The sequence below is a fragment of the Xenopus laevis genome, chromosome 8L (genome assembly GCF_017654675.1).
Source record: "Xenopus laevis strain J_2021 chromosome 8L, Xenopus_laevis_v10.1, whole genome shotgun sequence".
Lineage (NCBI taxonomy): Eukaryota > Metazoa > Chordata > Amphibia > Anura > Pipidae > Xenopus > Xenopus laevis.
Genome location: NC_054385.1, coordinates 13,662,443 through 13,682,563, shown reverse-complemented (window position 1 = coordinate 13,682,563; position 20,121 = coordinate 13,662,443). Strand labels below are relative to the sequence as shown.

Here is a 20,121-nt window from a genome sequence, read left to right as displayed (position 1 = left end):
TTAACGTCCAATTTCGATGTCTACAATTCTTTCTGGACTGCTTATTGTGCTCTTTACAAATAAGTGTAGCATTTGCTGTTGCTAAGCAGAAGCTGAATGTCCGTTAATCTGATCACTGTAAATTCTGCTTATTCCTGGTAATTTGCTTTATTCAAACCCAGTACGAGTTCCTTGCATAACTTGACCAGGAAATGAGTTGGTGAACCCTTGATTTAAGAGAGTTTAATGCTGCTTTTTGCATCAAGGCAAATGCCTATACTTCTAAAACAAAACAGGAGGAGGGGAAAAATTATGCATTTGGTTATATATAGCACTTGCTTGGTGTCCCGCCTCATTTTTAATGTAGTTGCTCAGGAATAAAATGATGAAGGGGAATATGGCATAAATAAAAAATGGCAACAGGGCAGCAACATAGTTAAGTATCTGTTGTTTGTGTTAGTGCCTGTGAGTTAATTCTTTATATTTTAGTCAACTGGAGCTTTGTCAGTATTTCTATAATCGCTTCTGTTAAATAAAATTTGGACCACCGAATGCTATTTATAATTAGAGGTCTTACTTTTTGTACATTGGCAGGGAAGCAATTAACTCATGGTGACAGTTACAATTATGCTTCCTGGTCTCCAATGCTGCAAGTTTTTCACATTACTAACCAAAATATAGGATTTCAGGGGGTTAATACATTTTGCAGAATTATTTCTGATGTATGGGTCTGGAACAGTTTTAATTTGGAAGTAGTAACAAAAATAAAATGAATGGTATACATGTTTGGTCTTAATTATTGGAGTTTTTATGTTTGCCAGATTTACCCCTAGAAAGTCATAAGTTTGCCCCATTTTTTTAACTTGCTGTCACAACAGCAAAAGAGAAGAGAGTCCTATTTTCTTGTTCACGTGGTTACCGGAGATCAGTTTGGTTTTCTGTTAAAGAGAAGTCTCCATGCTGTGCAATGGGCTTTCTGGATTGGAAGAGGTAGCCGACTTGCTGGTATCTGTGGTCAAATAAATGCCACTATCTATGGCATTGTTGTTCTTGTTAGGAGATGGAGGAGGAATAGACCACAGCACCTTGCCTGGAGGCTCCTCACTGTCTTCTACATCAGTGTCATCAATCAGGGGAATGTTATGTATATAGTCGTTGATCAGAAACTCAGGCGTTGTCATGAAATTGTGGATGGAGGTCTTGGATTCAGGTTTTTCTATTCCTTCGTAGAGAGAACTACGGAATGCTTTCACCACCCGGATCTAGAAGGGTTGGATTAGGAAGATGAAGGGAGAAAACCCAATGGTATAACATGCATTGGTGGGGGGTTGGGGGGAAAAATGGAATGATAGATTTGAAAGGAAGACGAGACAAAGAAAGAAATGTTAGATTCGATCTTCATTGTGAATCACAACACTGTTCTCAGTCCACAAATAATGGCATGTACTTGCTCATCCACATCGAATATATTTTCTACAGTAGTCATTATTTCTATGTTCACTTCTCCTCCAGAACTAGCTTGTCTATTTTTTACACAAAAGCTTGCGATCATTATAATTAATAAAGCTCAACAAATGACCATTAGAAGTTATGCACCATAAATATAAGGCCTGCTGTATTTACAGTGACCATTCAGGTCTTCAAAGATGCTCTCTAGTTTTCCAGGAAAGTAAATAAACCAGTAAGTCACTGGTTTATAATTGATTTGCAAAATATTTAATTTTTTTCACCCCAAATCAGTTGAGCAATGACATGTTCCGATAATCTATACACATTATTGTGGACAAAACATAGATAGAAATCATGTAGGAAATGGCTATGTAAACTCTTAAAGGAACAGGTCAGTGTAAAAATAATAACTGGGTAAATAGAGAAAATAAAAAATATGTTTCCAATATAGTAAGTTAGCTAAAAATGTAATGGATAAAGGCTAGAGTGACTGGATGTCTAACAACACTACTTCCAGCTTTTCAGCTCTCTAACTCTGAGTTAGTCAGCAACTTGAAGGGGAGCCACATGGGACATAACTGTTCAGTGAGTTTGCAATTGATCCTTAGCATTCAGCTCAGATTCAAAAGCAACAGTTATGACCCATGTGGCCCTCTCTCAAGTCACTGATTGGTTACTGCCTGGTAACCAATCAGGGGAAACAAGAGAGCTGAAAAGCAGGAAGTAGTGTTCTGGCTATTATGTTAGACATCCACTCACTCCAGCCTTTATACATTACATTTTTGGCTAACTATATTAGAAATTTTTTTATTTTGCAAAGTCTATTTATCCAGTTTTTATTTTTACACTGAAAAATTCCTTTAAACATAAATATGTATAATTTATGTAAAAACTAAAACACGCAGATGTGGATAAATATATAGGTGATTTGTACACAACTGAGACGTAACAAAGGTAGCATAGCAAGAGCGCAATAAACTACAATAAACTACTTCATAAAACATACATTCACTATGTGGGTGAAATATGACAAATGTAGAAGCCACGAAATGCAATTCATTTCTGATAGCAAAATGAAAAAGGACTCAAAAGGGGGCCAGTGAAAATCTGTAACATTGGCAAAAAAATCCATATCAGTTTGTTATTTTGTAGATACTAGGTCTAGTGTTTGTTTTAAATTGAATGTCCAGATTTTCTTTGTCCTAGGCAAATATACTGTCAGTACTTTGAAGATTTGCAGTAGATGAAATCATTTTGTGACGCTAGATGAATCTGGCCAATTTTTATCGATTAACCATTGTCTTCATTATTATTCACCAAAATATTTCATTGTGGCAATCTGCCCAAAATTGAGGGGTTATTTATCAAAATCCAAACTGATCTAATTTTTTAGGAAAAAAATATATAATTTTTCTCTTCTCCAACATAAATAATATGGAGAATTTTCTTGTCGTGTATTTGCAAATTCTTCTCTGCGCATACAGTATATTGGTATATTATATACTTCCCTTGCATACCGCAAATACATACATTTGATCACTTAACCTTTATGCCATTGGAGATTGTATCTAACAAGCAAATGTTTTAATTCATTTTGAATACAGTTTCTTGTGCCATGGGTATAAATGCAATGTTTATTTATCTTAGGGATGCACCAAATCCATTATTTGGGATTCGGCCGAGTCCCCAAAACCTTTGTGAAAGATTCGGCTGAATACCGAACAGAATCTGAATTTGCATATGCAAATTAGGGATGGGAAAGGAAAAAGCGGAAAACTTTTTTCCCCTGGTCACTATGGCAGCATTCACACCAAGGGTATTTTCCTACCCGTCAAGTTGATAGGACAGATTAACCTCAAATCCATACCACATTAACTCTCGTCTTTTATCCTGTCCTCGCTAGCTGATAGGATGTGGATTTTTTTTAGGGCTTTTCAAGGTCCTAAAGTTTTCTTTTATGGCTCACCAGAACCCATTATGGGATCCCTTTAGCCTGGGGAGTTATTTGCCTCTCTCCCTGGGAGGGTTTTGCAAATGCTGTCTCTCAGAGGAGCATGTTGGCCACAATCCCGATTAGATTCAGGGTAGGCAGTAGAGGTGCGCAAACACCATTTGTTTGATGGTCATCATTTGAACAGTGAAATAATTTTACCATTTTTTTTTTCCAGAGCCAAGCTTGGAGCAAGAAAGGGAATGGCATAACCTAGACATAGTAAGATGTCTGTCCATATATTTGAAAAAAAAAAACGGAATCTGAAAGGACAAAAGATTGTTCATCATTCTATCTGGAAATAGAAGAGATCAAGCAGCTTCCATCGCCAAAATACGTAGGTGAAAACTGAATTGCATTAATAAATCATATCAGGAAGCCGGAGTTCGGGTTCTGAAAGGGGTAAAGGCACACTCTACCAGGGCAATTAGTGCTTTGTGGGCTTTTCAGGCAGAAGTATCGACCAAAGAAATATGCAGAGTCATGGAGCTCTGCAAATACTTTTTTAAAGCACTACCATTTGGTCTACCCAAGAGGCGAAAGTCGCTTTAAAAATTTTGGAATGAGTGTGTGAATAAAAGAATATATTTGTGAACAGTAAGAGAGTTTGTTTTTGTGTCCCTCCCTTACAGATTGCTAAGATATTTCACCCTTGGTGTGAATGCTGCCATACTGACCAGGGAAAAGAGAAAAAGTTAATTCATACTAATTTTCTTTTTCTGGTTACTATGGGCAGCATTCATACTAACCCTCCCAAACATAATGCTTCGAAAAAAAATAGAGTAAAATGGAAGTAGGAGATGTATATAGGGTTAATGTGCCATGTTAATAGGAGGGATTTGAGGTTAACCTGTCCTATCGACTTGAAGGGTGGATTCCTGGATTCGGTGCATCCCTAGTTTATTTCTGTAGGCAATAAGGAAGTGTGTCTGTATTTTCCCATATTCAAAATAATATGGGAGTGGGAAGGAGGTTAATGCATTCAAGATAAAACATGCTACGTAATAATTTGAATGTCTTAATATTAACAATGGTGGTGCATGAGATGGAAAGCAGATGAAGAGCCTCGAAAGGAATAATTAACAGAAAACAAATAGTCAAGCACTTTCTGTATGATAAAAATGTTTTCATGCTGCACTTGAGACCCAACGGAAAGGGGGAAAAAATCTTAGGGGAAAAAGATCATTGATACTCAATCAGACTTGTTTCTCCGGATTTGGAAAAGATAAACACATAAGGAAACTCTGCCTACACAGTGACACACGTGTGACTGTCCGGAGGCAGAGCTTCAGATTTGTAATCATGCATTATAGCCACAGTAAACATTCGAGTATTAAAGCCCATTGTTGCTGCATACAGGGACTCTCTTTGATTGACTTGCCTATTGTGGAATAAGGATTGTAGCATGCTAGGAATTTTAAGTGTTCTTCCATGCCACAGGGAAGGAAAATGGAGAAGATGCAATATAGGAGAAAAGCCAATGAAAGAGTGGAACAGGCCTAGATCTGCAGAATTAGTGATGGGAGGCTACAAGCATGGAGTTTTTAAAATTTTGTGAATGTATGTCTTCAGGTTGATCTTTACAAAACCAGAACCCCCTTTTAATCGTGACTTTCTATTTTCCAAGCTGTGAAATTTTCTGTCTTGTAATGAAACACCTGCTGCGTGCGTAGATTGTACATTTACTAGCAATACCCAGTTCACGGCATTCTTTAAGTTTAAAAGCACTCGGTCTTCATTTACTTCAGAATTTGAATGAGAATATTTTAATGTAAGGGGGTTCTGCGGTCCTAACTCACAATGTTATAACTATTTTTTTTACTAAGTAATGTTGACTTGTGCTGTGCAATAAAATGCCCATAATGGCAGCATAAGGCAAGGGAAATTAATGAAGATACAGGAAAAAAAAAAGAAGAAAAGAAAAATATTTTTGGAAGATCTGGCTGCAGAAAAAGAGAATATCTGTGTCAAGTTATATGTTATCGTACTGAAAATGGAAATCCTGAAAGAAACACTTGTGCTTTAAACTGTACAGATTGGAAGGTGGGATGCAAAGGATTCTAAGGAGCTTTTAATCAAAATTTCATTTCAGGCTCTAGAAGTGGTCAAAGGGGCTACATTTTATTCTGCCCCAAAGCAACATCCTAAATTATATTTTGATCATTGTCTTGCACCAGTGTCGAACTGTATTTGAAAAAAGCCTATTCACCACTGCAACTTTTCAAGGAAGAGAGGAGAAGTCTCAGACTACCCCCAACAGATGAGATGTTGTGTTAAATATGTTTCTAAGGGGGTTATTTATCAATGGTTGAGTTGGGTTTTCCACAAAAATTTCAGTTTTCAAGTCGATTTTTCGGGTTATAAAAAAACTTTTTTTTCTGGAAATAGCTCAAATCTGAAAATACACCATCTAAAACGTGTCAAGGTCATGCAGAAATCAATGGCAGAGGTCCCTTGAACCATTTGAAAACGTTAACAGTCTTCATGATAGTCAAGTTTTTTTTTGATCAATAAGAACGATTCAAGCTTTTTCTGCCGAAAACTCGATCAATTTGAGTATGTGAGTTTTTTACATTTGAGTTTTTGTTAAATTAGAAACCATTGGAGTTGTGAGTTCATTTGAGGTTTAAAAAAAAAAAGCTAATATGTAAAATTCAACCTTTGATAAATAACCCCCTAAATGTCATGCAAGTCTACATTTTCGACGATTTTACCATGACTTACTTAGTGGCAAAAGGCTACTTGTTTGTTAGGAAAATATTATAAATGGCCTACTTGTTATTTATTAAGCTTTTACAAAACCATAGCCCGTAAATGCTTTATATGTTATATATAATAATAATCAAATATTGGTTATTTTTATACAGCCAAGACCTGTATGTCATGGTTTTCTAAGAAATTGTTGGAATTGCACCTTATATTTTCCCAAGTGTGCTTTAGTCTTGCTACCTAATAGGACAGGTCCCATGTAGGTGTATTACCCTTTTGTTAATAACCATATACATCAAACTGCTAGGTTAAATACAAGTTAATTCCGTGCTATAGGGATCATAAAATCAAGATATCTATGACCAGGGTAGAAAGGATGCCTGACCAAAGCAGCGGTTTTCATGATATGCACTTAAAAGTAGGTGCAAGTAACACATGACAAAAGCCTGAAATGATAGCTCTGCTTAAATATCTCCTCAATGCAAGATGAGCTCTCAAGAAAACCTGATGGGCAAGAAAATAATGTTAATGAAGCTCCATCGACGCAAATCTCAGAACTGCAAGTTCAAGCAGAAGAAAATGGTCACGAGCTGAAAAACAAAGATTAGTAATATATACACACACCAACTTGCACTTTGGGCCCATACTCGAAGGTTTACTTACAAGTTCGTCAGAATTATTTGTGTACTCTAATTTTTCCGTTTTATTATTTTCGTGTGTCTTTGAACCCCCATGTGTTCATGCCGATCGTGTAAAATAAATGTTAAAAAGTATTTAAATAAATTAAAAAAAATACTATGACAACATGTGTTATTTCATGAACAAGAATTGCTGAATTGCAGTAAATGGCTTTGTCATGCAGAAAAGTAGAGTTATAACTGAATTCCTTTTAATGCCTTTAACCAATCTATAACAAAATCTAGCATTTACAGCAATACACCTCAAATATCTAACATGAGAGCATGTTTCCTAATTTTGTTATATATTGATATACGTTTTCTACTTTATTTGAACACTAAAAACCAAACCTGAAGGAAACCGTAGAAGATAACATGCATTCCAAGTGTTCCAAATCAAACAAATGTTTCTATGGATCGGTTGCTAGGCAGAATTTATTATTTTTCTTAAAATCTTTTTTTAACAAGATTTTAAAATATTTTTAGTATTTTCTTAAAATCGATTTTAAATTGGGTGAATAAATTTGGCAGGGGCGAATTTGTGGCAAATTTCCTTATCTCGCCACCGGCAAATAAATTTGCGAAACTGCAGCGAAAAAATTTGGGCGTGCGGCAGGATAGTCGCGAGCATAAACATTGTCGTGCATCTAAATTATTCGGACGCCCATTGACTTTTATGCATTTGGCCAAAATAGGTGCACTATAAAAATTGGTATAAGTGAAGCAGAGCCAGGAACTTACAGATTTACTGCAAAAAGTTTTATTTCACGACATGTTTCGGGCAAAGCCCTTTATCAAGTGATTATACATGTATAACAATTGTCATGGGTGTCGAAATTGACGCACATTGACTAAAAATGTGTTTCACAAATTATTTGCTGTTTGGCAATACAAAACTGGACAAATTTGCCCTTCACTAGAAATGGCCTTCCAGTAATTTGGAGCTTTCCAAATTATGGGTTTCAGGATAAGGGATCCCATTCCCGTATAATCTATTAAGTGGATTATTCCATGAACTGACTTAATAACTACGTTAATTTGATTCTACTTCTTTATTGTGCGCCATGACAAAATAAAAATTGTCTTTTAGTGGTTTGGAAGGTTGTCCATCTTTAAAAATTGTATTTTTCAAAATTGATTGAAAATGGTGATTTTAATTCAAACGTGATAAAGCAAAAAAAACAAAAAACTATTAAAGGTATTCTCTATGAAGAAGATTTGAAAGGTTAAATGCATGTTATCTGGTACTGCAACCTTGGTAGAAGTACACATACAAAACAGAAAGCTCTAGTGAAGAACAGAAATTTTGACTGAAATTTCACTTTTACAAAAACAAAATGAATTGCTAAAAAAAAATTAACAAAAAACCCCCACGGTTGTTCACTAAAGAGAAGCACAAGACTCTAGAAGCACACCAAAATATTCAGCTATAAAGGAGAATATGGCTTTGAAAAATATGCACCTTCTCGACTGAAAACGATCTGACAAGGCAATACACAAATTAAAGAAAAATCATAGTGAGCAGAAAGGAAAACTTTAAAAGTGGTGCGTTTTAAAAATGCTACTGATTAGCAGTAAGGAAATCGGACTCACTCCCAGCAGAGCTAGTGGCATTTGCAGCAGAGAGAATTACGTGAGTAGGGGTAGAAATATTTGTTACGTCATGGAGTTGGCTGAGGACTGAGGAACGCCGACGCACCGCACCCTGAAATGAACCGCTTCTCTTGAAGGTACTCACTACCTCCATCTGTGGGAGAGAAAATGAGAATTGTTTGTTTTCTTTGTCTCCTTTTGGTAGTGGAAAGTTTTCTTCCAAATCAGCAGGTCGACTTGGGGGGGAAAATACGAGAGAAAACACTTTCACCTTTGACATATATCACATTGTGAAGAAATATACTCTCCTCCTGTTGTTTAGGAGGCTGAAATTGGGAAACGATGGGGCAGATTTACTAAAGGTTGAGTTTCCCCCTGAACAATTTTGACCAAGAATAACTTTTTTCCTGCAGGTTGATTTTTTTATTTTATGTTAAATACAATTTTTTGGTTAAAAAACGATTTTTATCAATGTCAACATTTTCTTTCAGTAGTTCACCCCATCTACTACAACATTTTTCAAATGTCACCATTGTTTTTCCTCTACAAATTCTTTAATCAGGCCCAACATAGCAAAAGCCATTATAACCTAGGTTAAAATGAGTTCAAATTTAAAAATTCCCACTTGGGCGTGTAATAATTCTAGTGAGCAAACTCTATGTTCCTACAATCCTATACAGAGAGCTAGAGAGATCCACTGCAGTGAACTCCATTTTTTTTATTCTTTGATAAATATGCCTCTTGCTGAGAAAAAGATGGCCCCAATAATAGCATTGTAAAATTTCTCAGTTCTCAGACTGATTTTCTGTTTTCGGCTACTAATTCTTGCTTTTGGCTCAGAAGCTGGAGGATCACCTTACTATGCAGAATGTCTCCAATAAATGGCAGTTATGTGTTTAGTTGCAGGCTGGCACAAAACCGGACTTCACTCCAAAAACTTGATGCAAATAAAAAAGTAATTTTATTTAACAAAAAAGAAACATCTCAAAGGATAGTCTTATGCGTTTCGGGCCTTGTGGGCACTTAATCATAGGCACTCAACAGTTTTGTAATTTGTGCTTGACAGCTTTCCTTACAGCTCAGCACAGCTTCCTAGTTACAGTGGTGTAACTAAATATTACTGGGCCTCACAACAAATTATTTTTCAGGCTCCCCAAATGTCTAGAGATTGATCTGTTTTACCAATATTTCTTGAAATTGTAAATGGTTTAGGGCCTCATGGAGCCCCTATACATCCTGGGCTCCCCTGCAGCCGCAGGGTCTGCTTCCTCTATAGTTACACCCCTGCTCCCTAATGGAGGGTTCATTATACCATATATCTCTACTTTGTAGTCATTTGTTTTAACTTGAAGTCTATGTGGGTTGCTTAAAATGTCAACATCTTGATGCTTATATATTTATTGTGTGATGTGTGGGAATGCTCCTTAATGTAAACATTGTGGGGCAGATTTACTAAAGGGCGAAGTGGCTAACGCTAGCGACTTTTCACCAGAAATCACATCCGCATGGGCATCGCCAATTCACTAACAGACACAGACAGCAATTCACCATCGAAAGAGACCGCCGCTAACATTCGTTCGCACTCAGGCGACTTTTTGCTCAGGCGAATGGTCATTGCTCTGCAAATTCACCAATGTGTGGATTTTATTGAACGTTACCTCTTTCACCAGAGTTGACTTTGCCACCTCCAGACGACCAGACGAACTGCTAAAATTAAGCTACATCCTCTTCAATCTTATGTCACTTCCTCTTATCATATCCTGTCTGCCGAAAATGCATTAAAGTTGAAAAAACGCTGGCAACTTATCCTTTTTTTTAAGCAGGATTGCCTGCAAAATTCCTAACTTGAACTTTTTTGGGTTAACATTTTTCCCCAGACATTTGACGGGCATGGAACATTCATATTATAGTGGGCTCGTGTCTAGGGCATTATATGATCTCTTTTGTCTTTATTAAGGTTCCTTGGACAAGCACATCAAGCATTTGTGCAAATCCTAATTTGCATGCTTAAATAATCAAAATTCAGTGTACTTGGATTTGGCCAAATTCAAAAACGGCCAAAAGGCTAGAAGTCGTCCAAGTTCTGAACCTTCCCACTAACAAAGCTCAGCCCCAATGGGGACTTTAAAACACATATGTGTTATATATACGTTGGCTTTTAGCTACAGCCAATCCCAAAAGAAGAGTTAAATGACTCAAACAATTGGTTGAAAATTTAAATGCAACTTAAGGTTAATCTCTATTCTCAATTCTACTCTTCACAATCCCCTTCTCAGCAATCTGTCTAGACAAAGAACAAGCACCAATGTATTTGACTTAATTATACAGTTAAAATCTGACTCCATCATGGAGAGAGGTAGACTGCTAAGATGAGATATTGAGGAGTAACTTGATTTTATTTTTAGAAATGGCACAAAAGTTGTAATTGATTATATTTAGAAAATTCCTTATTGCAATGAGGTAAAGAGAATATTAAAATTTCATCTTCGCTATAGTTTGCCTTGAATTGGACTAGTCTTGCACAAATAAAATAACTCATATGAGAATGAATGATAGGTGTATTAGAAAATGTTTAAAAAGATATTATTAAAGGAGAAATCAACCCCCACTAATAAAAACACCTACCCAGTACCTTACATAGTGCCCCCTCCCTGCTCTCCCCCACATACGTAAACATCTATACGTGCCCGTAATCCTTTACTCAACTACAAATGCAGAATAAGAGCAGAGGAGCTCATGGGCTCCATCTTTCAGCTCTTCTGATTTCTTTGGGTCCTCTTCCTTCCCTTCAGCAATTTCCATCACTTTTGGCACATGCACAGTTGCTACGAACTGGAAGACTGGTCCAACTGCGCATGCGACAATACTTCCTGAAGAAATCCGAAGAGCCAGAAGATGCCACCCATGAGCTCCGCTGCAAGTACTCTGCACCTATGGATGAGTAATGAATTAGGGGCACTTATAGGTGCTATCACCTATGTTGGGGTGAGCAGGGAGGGGGAACTATGTAGGGTAATGGGTAGGGGTTTTTATTAGTGGGGGTTTGAGTTCTCCTTTAAAGTTTTCGGGATCTCAACTTTGAGAATTGCAATGTCTTCTAGTACATATAAATGTTTAATATTGGAAAAAAAAGTCTTATGATTAGAGGTATGTAATGATGACTAAGAAATCCAACAATGAAAAATATGTGATAGAGAAGGGAAGAAGCATTGGCTGGTTGAAAAACAAACAGTGTGGTTAGATGCATTAGCATTGATAGTCTGGGATGGAGGTTAGGTTGGACAGGTGAAAATCCATTAGGGCTGCATTAGTATAATTGGATTATGAATTGTGTGTAAAGCCCTGTCCCACGCAAATGTACCATTTCAACTTGCAAAACAGAACTTCTGTGGCAATGAAACATGTATCATTTATACAGGTAGAAATATTTTTCTATAAACATTTTAATTTACTGTTAATTTAAGAAGATCTTAATGAAGGCTTTGTAAGTGTACATTTTATATAAATACGTCATTTAAAATATAAACACAATGCTACTTTCTTGTCCGGAAAGTATAAACAACCCTATGATCTTCTTAATGATGAAAAGCCTGGAGCAGCTCCTTCATGCAAATAGAAGTCATCTGCCTAACAGGAAAATACATGTGAACTAAATGGCTGAGGTTTTGAATGTAATGTTTTAAGAGCAAACAAAGCAAAAACTTTTTTTTTCTGTTTATTACGTTAGCTTGCCTTCTATGAAACCGCAATAAACATGTCAAGGTTGAGAGATACATTGTGGGAAACCATGTTGACTTGCTACCCCTCCATCACTTCCTACCAGGTAAGTGTTTGAATTGGCTTCTCTGAATGTTTGACATATAGATACTGTACAGTGTAGACCCGCACTCCTTAACAGTGGCACTAACAATGTAAAAAAGACACAGCTTCTGAAGAAGCATGACTGGACCATGTGAAATACTTAGAGTCATTTTGTGATTCAATTACAATTTATCTGCATGTTTGTAAGTAGCCTGTAAAAGTTGATCATGTTTTCAATGCACTATGTTCACCTTTCCGAGTGAAATCTGCATTGGTTAGTGAGACGTATACTCCTGCATTGGGGACTGCAATTGGATCTGCTTTAGTGTTTGGCATACAACCCTGTTTGGGGCTTATACTTTGAGCTGTGATCCATTTGGTTCTGGTGAGTAGGCTCAGTGTCGGACTGGCCCACCGGGAAACCAGGAAAACTCCTGGTGGGCCAAGGCGTCAGTTGGCCCTCATGCTGCTAAAGTTTTGGCCTGTTTCATGGCCATTCCCTATTTCTATGAGAGCAAAGAGGCTAAGAAACAAATCAAGTCCACTGATCAATTTTATTTCTTCGCACACTAACAATGTTAAATGCATGGGTGCTGCTATTCCAGCAAACCAATAGCTCTTTATTGATCTATCCACACTCCGACTTATTAACATACAAAAGTCTATAAGCATACGGCCTTTTTCAAACAAGCGATTTGAGTCAGCATATTCTGACTTTGCCATTAGACAAAATTTCTGTTGTCCCGAGCAAACATTAGTATATTTAATAAGTGCTCCATAACGATAGTACTTCTACTATTTTTGTATGTTTATTAAAATACGTTTTTTTTTTAAAGTAAAGATTCCGGCAGTATCTATATAATTGTTACTTGCTCTAGGCCTATTAGCTGGAGTTCCATTCAATATTTTTAATAGTAGAAAATAGTAAATAAAAAACGCAGCAAGTGAAACCTAGATTTCATGTTGATAGAGACAAAATAAGGACAGTAGCTGGTAATAGCAAAATATGGGAGATAGTCATTCCATGGAAAGAAACCGAAGTGTCACTTGAAGAACAAAAGTGTGAGAAGATTACCTAAGAAGTATTAAAAGAAATTGTATAAATGATTAAGTGGGCATGCAATTAAATAATGTGGAAAATTAAGGTGCACGGATAAAGGTTTAGATGAGAGTAAATTTCATGCAGTGACTATCTTTGCTAGTCAATACATAATTCATACAAAAGTTATGATATTAGCACCCAAAATGTGTTCAAGCTTGAAATTAGGGTGACAAAACTCTGGGAAATCTCCCTGTGTTGCCCTAAAATGTGGGGAGGCCAAGTTACTCATTTTCATGTTCGAGGGGAAAAAATGTGATTCCGGGGAGAAAAATCCCATGACAAAATGTGCATGTGGAAACCACAGAAAAAAACTGGAACATAAAGAAAATCACAGTTCCATTCAATGAAGCTGAAAATGCCAAATATTTTAATAAACTGGGAATAAATAATGTTGTTGTCTTGTATAGGAACAGCTTTTACATCCCACATAAAAAAAATATTACCATGTATATTTACGTTCAAGTTTTTTCCGAATTGGGAAAAAACTCTTAAAGGGAACCCATCACCCAAAAAAAGTATTCAAAATCCTATTTTATCACATTAGTCAAGCAAAATGAACTTTAATTACATTATATAAATTATATGAAACTTGTTCCCGCCAGTCTGGGAATTTATAATTATAGCAAGCAGGCAGGAGCCATTTTGTGGACACTTATTAAGGCAAGTCTTGCATCATCTCAGAATCTTATTTGTGCACCAGAATGGGGGACCCGATGTCCATTCCTATGCCCTGGCTACACAATTAAATGGTGAAGAGAACTGGGGAATGTGTGGACAGCAGTGACATCTAGGAAGTGCTGAATGGAAAGTGAAAGTAATTGTCTGCCCCACCTCCTTGCCTAAGGCATGAGGAGGGGCAGACATTATTTGATTGACAGCTGAGATTTTTAAATGATCTTACAACAGCTATGAATGCTTTAATAAAAAATAGAAATTAGATTTTATATTTAATTTGAAAAGGATCTTCATACATGAGAAATGAATATATGTACGTATGTATGGATGTTATAACTTTTCTGACCTAAAGGAAGCAACAATTGCTGCTGAAAAGAGCATCTCGGTTGGATTAGAAAAATGTAAAGAATAAAAAAGCGCAATATATCCACCCTATTCCTGCATTCAAACTTGACAGCTGCCACCTGACTCAACCATATATGGAATTAGGTGTAGGCAGAACATGCACCTGCCTAGGGTAGAGTCCTGCACGGTACCAATTTTTGAGACCTGGACCAGACCCAAACCCGCAATTTGCAGCCCATGACCTGAACCGCAACCCGCATATTTATCCACTTAGATCCACTACCCGACCCTGCCTCGAACTGCCTTATCCGCAACTACATCTGGGTAGAAAAAGTTTTGTAAAGTTTTAAAATAAGTAAAATATAGGCAATATAAGATAAGATAAGAAATATATATGAAATAGGAAGTGATAATATATGAGACCCGCAACCCGACCTGCAACCTGCAGACCCGCATCTACACCCGCACCCGAAAACCTGCCCTCGTTTCACAGGGTACTAGATTTTTCTGCAGGCACCTGACCCGCTGCAGGACTCTAGCCTAGGGCACAGTTATTTTGTAACAATGTGAGAAGTGCTTAGAGCTCAGAAATAGATATTCCAGCTCCTCGCCTCACCCACCATTCCTGTGTCAGCTGGTCTGCATCCACCACAAGCTTTTCCTGACAAGGTATAATGTTATGGTGGGGCCTTGGGGAGCACAGATTGCCATCCCTGTCTTGAGTGCTAAAGCCCTTTGGATTGATTCTGACTGCAACTCCCTAACTATGGTGGTCCATAGATACAGGCTACTGAGTTTTGGGGTTCTTTAAAAATGAATTTTTCATGAATAAACCACTGCTTTGACCTATTGTTGTTTAAACTAAATACTCAACATTGATCTGAGGAAAAATGTAATGGTCTTCTTGTCTCTTTGGTAAAATACATTAAATGGATTAAACAAAGTAGACTGGTAGAAGTAGATCTGAGTAGAAAAGAATCGTTATTAGAATGAATTGAATTATGCATGCATAAAAAGTGAATTTGTTTTCTGCAAATATTAGGCATGCACATACAATCAGTTCTAAATTTGAGCTGCACCTCCCCCCCCTAAAAAAACAACAATATGATGGATAAAAAAAAGACATCTTTTAAAGAGAACTTTTTCTTATAAGTCCATACCTGAGTCTGGATTCTGTTCAAGCCACGGAACCAAAGAATTTGACCCCGCCGGAGCTCTCTTTCTGCATGATCAATTTCATCCTCATCCTCTGCTAAATCTTCATCTGTTATTTCATCTTTTCCTGGCCCATGTCCAGCTTCTTTCAGGCATTTCAGGTGGCTTGTAGGAATGCTGGCTATAACCTAAACACAAACAAACCATGATGCATTAAAGAAAGTCGCCTTGATACTGGAAATACTACTTTTCGTGCATTAGAGCTGCTGATGTGACCAAATTCTCAATTGTTAATCAAAAATGCTTGGACTTTATGAACGAAAACTATCATTTCTATCATACAGTATAGCTCTCTAACTCCGGATTGTGAAAGCAAGTGATTTTATTAAAGGAGAACTACACCCCTTGCTAATAAAAACCCCTACCCTACATAGTCCTCCCTCTCTGCTCCCCCCGCAAAGGTGTTAACACAAGTAAATGCCTCTAAGCCGGTAATAACCCCTCATTGCAGAGTCAGCGCAGTGGAGCTCACGGGCACCATCTTCCGATGATTTGGTATTGTTCAGGTCTTCTTCTGGTGCTTCGGTCATTTTCAGCACGTTGTAACGATCCAGAAAACTGCTCCAACTGTGCACGCGCCGATTCAGCGCTTTCTTACTGAAGATTAAAGAAGCACTGAAGATGGCCCCGTGAGCTCCACTGTGCTGACTCTGCAACGAGGGGCTATTACAATTGCAATTACCAGCTTAAGGGCATTTACTTGTGTTAACACTTGTGCAGGGGTAGCAGGGAGGGGGGGGACTATGGAGGGTAGGGGTTTTTATTAGCAAGTGGGTTTAGTACTACTTTAAAGAAGAACTAAACCCCCCACAATGTTAAGTCCCCCCTCCGTTGACCCCCTACTGCACAGTCTTACCCCAGGATTCTGTCCCCTTTTGATATATTGACCGCATATGCAAAGTGAGCGCAGCAGAGCTCACGGGTGTCATCTTCTTCTCTTCGGTAATCTTCGTTCACGACAACTGCGCATGTGCCGAAAGAGACAGAAATTTCAGAAGGGGAGGAAGGAAATGAAGATTACCCAAGAGAAGAAGATGGCGTCTGTGAGCTCCGCTGCACTCACTCTGCATGTGCGGTCACTATTTCAAGAGGGGACAGAATTCTGGGGTAAGGGGGGCCAATGGGGACTTAACATTGTGGGGGGTTTAGTTCTCCTTTAAGTGCCATCCATCTACTTTGTATACCATGGGTACATGGTACAGATCTGAGCAACACTAAGCTGTTGGGTCTAATTATAAATGATAGTGAAAATTGCCTTTTTTTACGAAATGTAAATGAATTTGAAGTGAGATATTTATCAATGGAACTGAAATGTGTAAGGTCTGCGCACAATTCATTAGCACTACTAATTCATGTGTATTAAAATGAACATTGCTTTTCACCTGTCCCCAAACAAGTTCACCCAATCCCACAAACAGGCACCAGAGCCACTGTTGTGTGTTCAGCGGTGAACAGCTGAAAGGTTTTCCTCCAAACTGGACAATTACAATCTGAAAGAAAGGAAAAATTGTTTAGGAAAGTTAATTGCATTCTGAGGGGCCCATCAACAGTCTCATTTTCGTGGTTTTTGAAACCACAACTAAACTCACAAACTCAAACTATGAATGTCATGAGAAATGAAAAAAAATGCAAATATAAAATGTACAAACGGAAAATTATGCTTAACTCTGCTAAAAATCATGAATTCCTCGAAAACCTCTAAAAATTTGAGTTTTTCAGACAATTCCTAGCAGAAAAACAAAATAGGAAAACCTCTAAAAGTCTGAATTGATTTAGATTTAGATCCAATAGGATCAGTGCAGCTCCCATTGACTTCTATAGGGCCTCAACTTTTACCTGGCAACATTTTGTATTAGAGATTTTCATGGTTTTTACACTACATAAATCTCAAATGTTTTGCGCTTTTTTAAAAAAAAAATGAGAAGGCCACTAGTTTTTAGAGAGTCGTGGAAAAAAAAATCAGTCTCCCACTTTAATTACTTGCTCCAGCTTCCTAAGTATCATTTTCTAAAGGAGGTGTTTCAGTTATGTTTTTTGGTCCAATACACTTGTGAGTTACATATTTTGATTCCGTCTCCCTCCCTTTTGGTTTTCTCTAGAGAAGGCTACTTTTTCTAGATTCAGCCAAATATTTTCTAACTTTCAAGGGGAAAGTTCTGCTTACAGTAACGTAACTACACCCAACAGGCCTTGGTGCAGGCTGTGCAGCTGCAGCCTCCTGCCCCCCAAAAGTGATTCTTGCGGGGGATTTGTTCGTTCGAGAACTGCCATCAGGCCCTGAGGGGGTGTGAGCCCTGGTGCAGTTACCCGGTAGTTCTGCCACTGTCTGCTTACCAAAAACATGGAAAAACTGCCAAATTCTGTAGTCACGTAATCCAAAGTGATTTTAAGATTTAAGGTCTGGTTCTCGTAGGCACTTGAATTCAACTGAATCTAATCTAAATCCTCCTCATAAAGCTTCAGCTGAATCCCAAACTAAATTCAGTGCATCCCATCACTATCTCTATTTGAATCTGTCTCTTTTGTTGAACTAAGTCTTGAATTCCTTAGCACTTTGAGTTAATACAGATTATTAGAATTAATCTCTATACATGTTTTTATATTTTAAAAAGTACCCAAACAAAATCAACTGTGGCACAGGCAGAACCTACAAACGTCATGCTGATAATGGCAAGGTCAAACCCAGGACCCTAGTGCTACAACAGAGACATTATAAAACATGGCGCAGGATGTTGTCGGGTGAAAACAGTTTGGAATATACCCTCAACAAGTCTTTCACAAAGTCCAATGTGTGGTGTTGCCACATTATTTCTTCTTACCTGCACTCCAAAAGTGCCCAGCACAATGCTACAGAATATTGGGTTGCTGAAAATATTATCAAAAACGTTTCTTTCTCCGTGTATTTTGCGGGCATTTATTTCATTGAATAACTGCATCATGACAAATGTGTTGAAAATAATAGTGTAATGTTCAGAAGGAGGCGAGTGCAGAGGAGCATTTCTGCCACTGTCAATGTCAAAAAAGATCTCCCCTACAAACCAAAAAAGCAAAAAAACAACTTTTAATCCTAATATTTATTTATATAAAAATGTAAATTTATATATATTTCATATGTGCAATTAGAATCATTAGCATCCACGTTGGAAAAAAGTTGTTACATACCAGCGAAAAGCAATGTGAAAATGATGATGAGTTGGTATACAGCATGGCCAAGTATATTCTTCATCATGGTGCGAGAGATAAGAGGCTTATTTCTGCCATATGGTTTACGAAGAAGAAGGGATTCTGTTGGGGGCTCAGTTGCAAGAGCCAGGGAAGCAAAGGTGTCCATGATAAGGTTGACCCAAAGCATCTGAACAGCTTTTAATGGGGAGTCCTGACAAAGAAATTCAATATGAGTTGAGTAGATTGTCGACTGAAGGCCTGTGCCAAATGAGACAAATCCCTGTGCTTCCAAGACTTAACTTTACCACTTGGGAGTAGCTTGCCGCATATGTGTTTAACCCAGGGTATGACTCGCCATGCAGGTCCAATCCAAACTTGAATCTGAAGGTGGAGCTGTTTGGGATTGAATACAACCTAATTTGGCACAGATCAGCAGACACATTTCACTCTGGAGAACCAAATTCCTCATTTAGTCATTGTTTATTGTGTAAGGCACAATAAAGTATCACCTGATGAAGGAACACTTGATCCAAAACATGTGTATTACACAATAAATAATGACTCAATGAGGTATTCGGTTCTCCAGAGTAAAATTTTTCTGCTGATTTGTAAGATTTGGATGGCCTGATGGAGCCTCTACTGGTAGAAGAACCTTAACACAAGATTAAAGGGATAACCTCCTATTTTCTGATTTGGCACAGGGATGCCGAGGTTAGGATGTGGCTTACTGTTGTAGCACTGTGCCAAAAAAGTAAAAAAAAAAAGTAAATGTTATAAAGAAACTTGAAACTTCCTCTTTCATAAAATATAAACAGAAGATAACTTATAAATTGTTATGTTTCACCAGGCCACTGAAGAAAATTTACCAGTCACACAACCATCTTTTCATATACAGAAGAACCTTAATAAACCCTATGAAAAGAGCGATCGACCAGTGAAAACTGCAAATACTTTTTTAATCAAGCATATATTGCGGACGGATTATTATAATTCTGGTTGTGCTATAAATCAAGCCGAATAAGATAAAAAGATCAGGGCTGTTACTATACACTAGACTGGAGAGTCAGTGTCGGACTGGGATGCTAGGGGCCCACCAGAAAACCTTAGACTGTGGCAGGGGTGGACTGGCCCAGACCTGTTCCCCCAATTGGGCGATCTACTGGTGTGCCGTGCCATGTCTTCAGTCTTCACACATGCGCCTGGTGTCTTCCGCGCATGCGTATAGCGATGCATCTTCCACACATGCAGCAATGCATCTTCCGCACATGCATGCAGAAGGAGTTTGGATGTCGGGAGGGGCCCCCGGACCCACGTTTTGCAGTTCCGGTGGGCCCCCATTGTTCCAGTCTGACCCTGTGGGTACACTTTCCAAATTATTATTCCTCCTCTCCTTACTCAACCCTTTATTCTCCTAGGGGCAA

General features: G+C 37.9%; 1 protein-coding gene across 5 annotated transcripts in view; it reads right to left on the bottom strand.

Annotated features, from left to right (window-relative positions):
* Positions 1-207: 207 nt before the first annotated feature.
* Positions 208-20,121, bottom strand: part of atp2b3.L (ATPase, Ca++ transporting, plasma membrane 3 L homeolog) — a 119,458-nt gene continuing 99,544 nt past the window's right edge. For 3 of the 5 annotated variants that reach the window (XM_041573168.1, XM_041573164.1, XM_041573165.1), the window contains 5 exons: positions 18,698-18,911; positions 18,355-18,566; positions 16,918-17,025; positions 15,481-15,663; positions 208-1,241 (listed from right to left, as the gene is read on the bottom strand). In XM_041573168.1, the coding sequence (XP_041429102.1) occupies positions 921-1,241; positions 15,481-15,663; positions 16,918-17,025; positions 18,355-18,566; positions 18,698-18,911 (1,038 nt within the window). In that variant the 3' untranslated portion in view covers positions 208-920. Of the gene's footprint in view, positions 1,242-8,397; positions 8,552-15,480; positions 15,664-16,917; positions 17,026-18,354; positions 18,567-18,697; positions 18,912-20,121 lie in introns of all 5 variants that reach the window. The other 2 variants (XM_041573167.1, XM_041573166.1) reach the window with 2 other exon arrangements.